This window comes from Hyaena hyaena, unplaced genomic scaffold (genome assembly GCF_003009895.1).
Source record: "Hyaena hyaena isolate Hyena2069 unplaced genomic scaffold, ASM300989v1 scaffold_2321, whole genome shotgun sequence".
Lineage (NCBI taxonomy): Eukaryota > Metazoa > Chordata > Mammalia > Carnivora > Hyaenidae > Hyaena > Hyaena hyaena.
In genome coordinates this window covers 22,066-30,806 of record NW_024082952.1, presented here as the reverse complement: position 1 = coordinate 30,806, position 8,741 = coordinate 22,066, and the positions used below count along the sequence as shown (strand labels likewise).

At 38.0% G+C, this 8,741-nt stretch overlaps 1 protein-coding gene across 1 annotated transcript; it reads right to left on the bottom strand.

Annotated features, from left to right (window-relative positions):
* Positions 1-1,563: 1,563 nt before the first annotated feature.
* Positions 1,564-4,069, bottom strand: LOC120227428 (putative olfactory receptor 2B3). Its single transcript, XM_039225543.1, has 3 exons — positions 3,944-4,069; positions 3,413-3,598; positions 1,564-2,527 (listed from the first exon to the last, which is right to left on the bottom strand). The coding sequence occupies exon 3, from the start codon at positions 2,503-2,505 to the stop codon at positions 1,564-1,566; it is 942 nt and encodes a 313-aa protein (XP_039081474.1). The 5' UTR covers positions 2,506-2,527; positions 3,413-3,598; positions 3,944-4,069.
* Between the last annotated feature and the right edge of the window lie 4,672 nt (positions 4,070-8,741).

Genomic DNA, 8,741 nt, shown 5'->3' with positions numbered 1-8,741 from the left:
GACAGTGAGTATGGTGGTTTGGAAATTTTTAAAAGGCACAGGTATGAGAAATGTAATTGCTTTCATTTTTCTTTAGCATCTTAAATATTCTTATTTTTTGAGAAAATCAACTCTTTAAACACCATAGATTTAAAGTTGCTCCCTTTCCCATTTATTTGAAATGCCACATAAAAATTATATAAGAGCCATATTCTGTACATATGTTTGCAATTATTTTATACTGATGCTGCACCTTCTATGCTGAAATTATTCTGACTTGCTAACTGGACACAACCCAAACTTTTTAGGCAAAATTTCCAGCCTCAATTTGTGTGTGTGTTTTTAACTCCATATTTTAGTACTATTAGACTCATTGTATTTAATATGAAAATATTAAATGTATCATATGAAAATATAAAGTATAATATGAAATTCTGAAAACTTTGTTTTTTAAGCATTTCTCTGTTGCATAAATATTGATTCATCTATGTCCCTACATTGCAAACTGCAAATAATAATTTTACTATCGGAGTTTAAGAGTATTTCCTTTAGGAAGCAGAATATTTCTTCAGGAGGAACTGTTGATCATTTTTCCTATAGTCTAGAGTTATCTAATGAAAATGAACATTTTTTGAGTGACAGCCCAAGGAATGAATTAATTCAGATCAGTATTAGAAAAAAAGATTACTGTTAACATTTCTATAAATAATTAGTATTATAATTTAGAGAAGGTCCCTCATGCATGTGGCAGAACTTGAGATAAATAAGGTTTTGAACAAAGGAGCAACAAAGGAGAAATTCTATCTATGGGGAATAGAAGGATGAATTAAAAAGAGCAGGAAAGGGGTGCCTGAGTGGTTCAGCCCGTTAAGCATCCAACCTTGGCTCAGGTCATGATCTGTAGGTTAGTGGGTTTGAGCCCAACATAGTGAGCCCCAAGTTGGGCTCTATGCTGACACTCAGAGCCTGGAGCCTCCCCCACTTGTGCTCGCACATTCTCTCTCTCTCTCTCTCTCTCTCTCTCTGTCTGTCTCTAAAATAAATAAATATTAAAAATATTTTAAAAAATAATAGAGCAGGAAATGAAACTCAGCTGACAGTTCAAGTCTCTAGTATGAGATGTGCACACCTAACTAGTTGAAGCCCACTAGATTGGAGGCAGTCTATGTACAGCAAGATACTCTGCATGGAGCAAGTGATGGATTTATCAAGGGGTGTGACGGTGAAGTGACTGAGGGTTTGGTGCTGATGGAAATTTTTTGACTTGAGATCATAGGCTATTTAATGATAAAGGTGTAGAAATTGCACACTAAGATGGTACTACAACAGATCATATGTAAACAGGAAGTTGAACCATTCTAGTGTCCTCGAGGAACAGAGTGCATTGGGGGAACTTCTGGAAAGCAAGAAGTTTTTAATTTAGAAAAGGTATCAGAGAATTGTCTTCTGAACAGAGGAGGGCGTTGCTAACTGTTGGTAGAATTCAATTAAAGCATAAGAGCCTGGAAAGTAGGAAAATCAGTTCAAACATTATCACCACCTGCAAGGATAGAAACTCAGAGGATTCTCATCACAATGGAATACTTATTTCTTACAGAAAAAGATTCTTGGTTTCACCCTCTTGAAGGCCTCCTTCATATCTTTATTTCTAAGGCTGTAGATAAGGGGGTTCATCATTGGTTTTATTATCCCATAGAATAGGGAAACCATCTTTCCCCAGTCCTTCGAGGTGGATGAAGGTGGTTGTAGATACATGTAGATGTCTGTACCAAAAAAGAGAGACACCACAACCATGTGGGACCCACATGTCCCAAAAGCTTTCTGTCGTCCTTCTGCTGACCTGATTCTCAATACTGCTTGAGCTATAAAGCCATAGGAAATGAGGATCAATGTCACTGGGATTAGCAGAATTAATACACTAAAGAAAAAGAGTTCAGCCTCAATAGGTTTTGTTTCTGCACACGACAACTTGAGAAGGGCAGGCACCTCACAGAAAAAGTGGTCCACTTCCTGACGACCACAGCGTGGCATGTTAAGAGTCAAGGAAGACTGCAACACCGAATTACCAAAGCCAGTGAACCACGAGAAGGCTACCACCCTTAAGCAGAACCAATGATTCATAATAACTACATAATGCAGGGGTTTGCAGACCGCTACATATCTGTCAAAGGACATGACAGCCAGGAGGAGACACTCAGTAGCTCCCAGGGCCAGGAAGATGATGAGCTGTGCCACACAGCCACCGTAGCTGATGGTCTTTTTGTTGCGACAAATATTTGTCAACATATGAGGGACTGTGCTTGTGGTATAGCACAGATCTAAGATGGAGAGATTAGTGAGGAAGAAATACATGGGTGTATGAAGTTTGGGATCCAGAATGCACACCGTCATGATGGACACATTGCCAAAGATGGTGAATGTATATGATATTAATAGGAGCACAAACAGGGGCATTTGTAGCCAGGGTCTGTCTGAGAAGCCAAGTAGTATAAACTCTCTTGGGGAGCTCTCGTTAGCCCAATTCATGGTGACTCACTTATTTTTCTTCCTACAAATATAAAATAGACAGTAGTCAGTAGATAATTATTGAATACTCTTATTGAAACTGAACTAAATTATAATGAATGATTCAACATCAAACACAACTTATAGTAATCCTAAGTTGCTATAAATTTATAGTTTGTGAATTACAGTATGATTCTCTTAAGTTAGAAAGTAGTTCTGTCTTAGCAGTTATGTTTAACTTACTTTATGAGGTAAATCATTACTTTTGAATGACAAAGTACATAAAATTCTATGCATGGAGCACAGACAATTGTAAATGCCAAGACATTTCGAGTCTTCTCCCTTTTGTTATGTGTGCACAAAGTATCTTCAGGTGTACATTAAATTCTGCTGTACAATATAGTAATTGACATTTCCACACACTTGTGCTCATCAGAACAGGTGCACTGTTTAGTCCTCATATCAGATTAATCCTCGCAATCTAATCATTGCTTGACTGAGATGTGGCAGACACAAGAAATAGGTGTGATCTACATTTTATTGCTATTATGACTCAGTGAGCATGAACACTCTGCATACCCAAGACTCAAAGCCAGGACCTGAAGGCCATTCTTTTTTCTATACCACATACCCCCAAATATACAGAGACATAGAAAGAGCAGTTAAAGAACACATGGCCGTGCTTATACACCAAATAGAGCAGCAAGAATCAAGTAATCAAGTTGATTTTCATCAGTGTGTGGAAGTTATCAGTTAAGTTAGTGATACAATCCAAGTGCACCTAAGTGTCTCAATCCACTTTTTGTTTTTAAATGCAGGGTGATTAATAGGACTTACATCATTTGAATTTACAAGCATAACATAGTGAGTGCTGGTTGACAGAGAATAGGACACTGTAGAGAGGGTAACATGAGAAGGACAGACCTACCTCACACTGGGTGGATTTGATTTTACAGCGGGAGGGGCACTGGCCACCGTGCACCTCCAGAGGCATGCGTAGAGAAGGCGTGAAGAATTTAACTCCTTCCATTATATGTGGGTTTAATTTCAGCATTTTAGCTACAGATGTACACAATTCCTTGGTAAATAACAGCAATACACCTTCAGTGGAAAGCTGAAAGAGGAAATGAGACTTGACTTTTGTTTGATTTACATGTAAATTTGAATTTTTCACAGGAAAAATGATACATGAAGATAAAAGATAAATTCCAGACGTGTGGTGTTTATGGCAAAGACTATGATTATCTTCAAACATACAGAATTACTACATAATAATTATGACAAGACCAAAATCCAATTAAAAGTGAGCGATTGACTTAAATGAGCAATTGGGGAAGAAAAAAATAAAGCAAATTTAAAAAGAGAAAAGATATATGATTTTTTATCAATAAAAAACAAAATTCAAAATAACCAGGAAATATCACATTGTCTACTCATTGGTAATGTTAGAAAAAAATACCTTTAAAAGTTAGCTGTTAGGAACACAGCCTCTGGATGTACCACCTGCCCACATTTATTCTGAGCCATGTGATGGTGAGCGCAGGGCAAACATCTTCATGTCACGTTTAGAACAAATCGCTCTACTGATAATAAGAGATCCTGTGAAAGTCAAATGGGGTAGTGCTCACGTTAAAAGTCAGGACGGTGCTGGAGACAGCAAGCTTCACTGAGTGTGAGCTAATCATCACTTAGCATCATTAGTACTAATTATTAACATCATGATGGGCCATAATCTTGGCTTGACATGTGTATCAGAAGAACAGTTAACCAAATTACTGTTGGTGGTGCCTACCTTTATTGTAACTTCATAATTTTATAGTGTGGAATGATTAAACATATATGTCACTTTTTCTTTGCTTCTATCATAATACTGAGAACATGGTTTTCAGTAAATGGAAGTCAAGTCAATGGTTAGTTGCAGGTACTGGCTTATCTCAAGGGAGAGGGCTATAAGAGGACTCTACTCAGAAGCTGTAATTTCTCCAATTTTCACGTCTCTACCCACGAGTCATATGTCAGTGGGATCTGCTCATTCCGATTGTTCTTTTCCATTATCAGAAAAGTGGACTCACCTCTTGACAAACACATATTCATTTCACTGTCATCCTTCCTCTTTCCTATTCACATATCCTGCAGTAATCCAAAGAACCCTTAAATTCCACTAATTCCTTTTTTGTTTAAAAACATCCTACTGACAGTTCTAATGCATGGAGATAAGATGGTTAAAAGTTCATTTTGAAGTGTGAAATGATAACCAGGGTTGTTTGAATCACTGAAAATACTTGACATCTATTTTAAGATTCCTAGGAAACAAACTGAACACTGATTACTTAACCAGAAGCAAGGACATGGCTGAGGTGAGCAAGGGACAGAATTCCCTGCTGTAGTCTTTACTCACCTTCCTTCCAAATGTCAGAGACATGCCGCTGCCTTTCTGTGCGAATGTTTCAGAAAAGGTTGATAAATGCAGAGCCTCTTTCAGCTGTCAACCCTTGTGACATTCTTATTTAATGACCTTTTCCCCACAGATCGGAATGATATTAGCATGCAACCTGGGCTGCATCACAAACATAGAATATGAGAAGAGTCCTTAGGATTAAATAAACATGGGTTATAGGTATGTGGTTCAGTCACTGCGGCATATGTTTGATTGACGCTGGCTCTGCTCACCACATTCCTAGTGGAGTTTACAGTGGGAAGTGATTTTATAGATATCAACATCAGCATAGCCCTTTAAGAAAGGGCTACCTATTCCCACAGTGCCGTGTCCTCTATCTTGGCCCTAGGGATTCCAGAGTCCCTCCTGTTTAATTGGTCATTGTGTCCAGAGAGGAAATAATTAACTCTATTCCCAACTACCCTGACAGGGTAACATAGGCACACAGACGGTACGCAAATGTTAAAGCTGGGGCGAAGATGCTAGCCATGAAACTTAAATCATGAATGATGAGTTTGGAGGTGTTTACTCGGGACAGCACAAGGCTAAATGAACTGATAGCCTAAATTCCTTTTAAATGGTCTCATGGTGGGTTTTTTTTTAAAATTTTGTTAATGTTTTATTTATTTATTTATTTATTTATTTATTTATTTATTTATTTTTACAAATATTTTATTGTCAAGTTGGTTTCCATATAACACCCAGTGCTCACCCACACAAGTGCCCTCCTCCATGCCCATCTCCTCCCTCCCCCCCACACCCATCAGTCCTCAGTTTGTTCTCAGTGAAGAGTGAGCCCACATATAGTGTATATAGAAAGAAGTGCTCCTGTTGTTCATTGAAATTTGTATACATATATTTAGACTACACCTGCTAGGGATATGCAGCTTAAATAACTATTGAACAAATTCACGTGTAAATAATCACCTTGACGTTTAAGGTTGGTATGAATCCACCAAGGCAGAGCTACTAGATAAGATGTGAGATCGTAACAGAATAGATTTTTAAGGAAGTTGACTTCTACAATTAATAACTTATCATGTGCTCACATAAGATTTTGGGAAAACAAGAAAACTGAAATTGCATTGAGCACCAGCTTAGATATATCCTAAAAATCACTTGCTAAGATTTTAATCTATTTATTTTCACTTATTTTTATTTTGCATATAATGCACTTTATGAATTATAAAATCATATATAGAAAATATAATCATCATTTGTATTATAAGGTTTTCTTTTTCATTAAATATTAAACCAGCACAGTTAGCATATACTCTTGTATGCATTTCAGGTGTAGAGTCATTTAATAATTCCATACATTACTCAGCGCTCACTGAGATCACTGCGCTCTTAACCCCCTTGTCTTGTTTCATCCATCCTTCCACCCGCCTCACCTGCGGTAACCGACAGGTTGGTCTCTATAGTGAAGAGGCTGATTCTTGGTTTCCTCTCTTTTTTTCCCTTATGTTCATTTGTTTTGTTTATTAAATTCCACATATGAATGAAATCATATGGTTTTTGTCTTTCTTAGACTGAATTATTTTATTTAGCATTATATTCTCTAGCTCCATCCATGTCATTGCAAGTAAGATAGTTTTCTTTTTGATCACTGAGTAATGTTCCATTGTGTATACATATCACTTTTTTCTCCATTCATTACTGACAGACACTTGGGCTCTTTATCTAGTTGGCTAGTGTTGATAGTGCTGCTGTAAATATTGGGGTGCATTCGCCCCTTCACATCTGTATTTTTGTATCCTTTGGGTAAATACCAAGCAGAGTAATTGCTGGATTGTAGTGTAGTTCTATTTGTAACTTTTTGAGGAACCTACATTCTGTTTTCCAGAGTGGCTGCACCATTCCCACCAACAGTGCAAGAGGGATTCCTTTTCTCCACATCCTCACCAACATTTATTGGCCTGACTTGTTAATTTTAGCAATTTTGACAGGTGTGGGGTGGTATCTCAACATGGTTTTGATTTGCATTTCTCTGATGATGAATGATATTGAGCATCTTTTCATGTGTCTGTAGGTCATCTGGATGTCTCCTTTGGAAAAGTGTCTATTCATTTCTTCTGCCCATTTCTTAACTATATTATTTGCTTTTGGTGTTGAGTTTGATAAATTCTTTATAGATTTAGGATACTAACCCTTTTCAAGATATGACATGCAAATATATTCTCCCTACAATTCTGTAGGTTGCCTGTTGATTGTTTTCTTCAGTGTGCATAAGTTTTATTTTGATGAAGTTCCAATAGCTCATTTTTGCTTTTGTTTCGGGAGACATATCTAGAAAGAAATTACTATGGCTGATGTCAGAGAGGTTACTGCCCTTGTTCTCCTCTAGGTTTTTAATATTTTCCTGTCTCACACTAAGGTATTTAATGCATTTGAGTTTATTTTTGTATCTGGTGTAAGAAAGTGGTCCAGTTTCATTAATTTTCTTGCTGAGGTCTAGTTTTCCCAGTACCATTTGTTGAGGACACTGTCTTTTCCATTGTATATTATTTTCTGCTTGGTTGAAATTAGTTGACCTATAGTTGTGGGTTTATTTCTGTATTTTCTATTCTTTTATATGTTTTTTTTTTTTACAAATAGTTTATTGTCAAGTTGGTTCCCATATAACACCCACTGCTCATCCCCACAAGTGTCCTCTTCCATGCCCATCTCCACCTGCCCACCCACACTCATTAGTCCTCAGTTTGTTCTCAGCATTCAAGAGGCTCTCTTGGTTTCCCTCCCTCCCTCTCCCCCACTATTTTCCCTCTTCTTCTCCCCCCATGGTCCTCTGTTAAGTTCCTCTTAATCCTCCTATACGTGCAAACATATGATATTTGTCCTTCTCTGCCTGACTTATTTCGCTCAGAATGACACCCTCGAGTTCCATCCATGTTGCTACACATGGCCAGATTTCATTTTTTCTCATTGCCATGTAGTATTCCATGGTTTAGATAAACCACATCTTCTTGTTCCATTCATCCGTTGATGGACACTTAGGCTCTTTCCATGTTTTGGCTATTGTTAAGAGTGCTGCTATGAACATTGGGGTCCATGTGCCCCTATGCATCAGCACTCCTTTATCCCTTATGTGAATTCCTAGCAGCGCTATTGCTGCGTCATAGGGGAGTTTCATTGTTAATTTTTTTGAGGAACCTCCACACTGTTTTCCAGAGGGGCTGCACCAGTTTACATTCCCACCAACAGTGTAGGAGGGTGCCCGTTTCACCACATCCTCGCCAGCATCTAGAGTCCTCTGATTTGCTCATTTGAGCCATTCTGACTGGCGTGAGGTGATATCTCAGTGTGGTATTGATTTGTGTTTCCCTGATGAGGAGGGATGCTGAGCATCGATTCATGTCTGTTGGCCATCCGGAAGTCCTCTTTGGAAAAGTGTCTATTGATGTCTTCTGCCCATCTCTTCACTGGGTAGTTTGTTTTTTGGGTGTGAGGTTTTTTATTTTTATTTTTTTGCATGTTTCTTTTGTCTCTAATTTTATTTTTTAAATTTATTTTTAGTTATTTTTATTTTATTTTTTTACAAATAGTTTATTGTCAAGTTGGTTTCCATATAACACCCAGTGCTCATCCCCATAAGTGCCCCACTCTATGCCCATCCCCCCTTCCCCCCCACATCCATCAGTCCTCAGTTTTTGTCAGCATTCAAGAGTCTCTCATGGTTTGCCTCTCCCCCTTTCCCCCACTATTTTCCCCTTCTTCTCCCCCATTGTCCTCCGTTAAGTTCCTCCTAATCCTCCTATATGTGCAAACATATGATATTTGTTCTTCTCTGCCTGACATATTTCACTCAGCATAACACCCT

What these genes read in the sequence shown, in the direction of transcription:
- LOC120227428 (XM_039225543.1), bottom strand. Translation starts at nt 2,505, where the DNA reads ATGAATTGGGCTAACGAGAGCTCCCCAAGAGAGTTTATACTACTTGGC.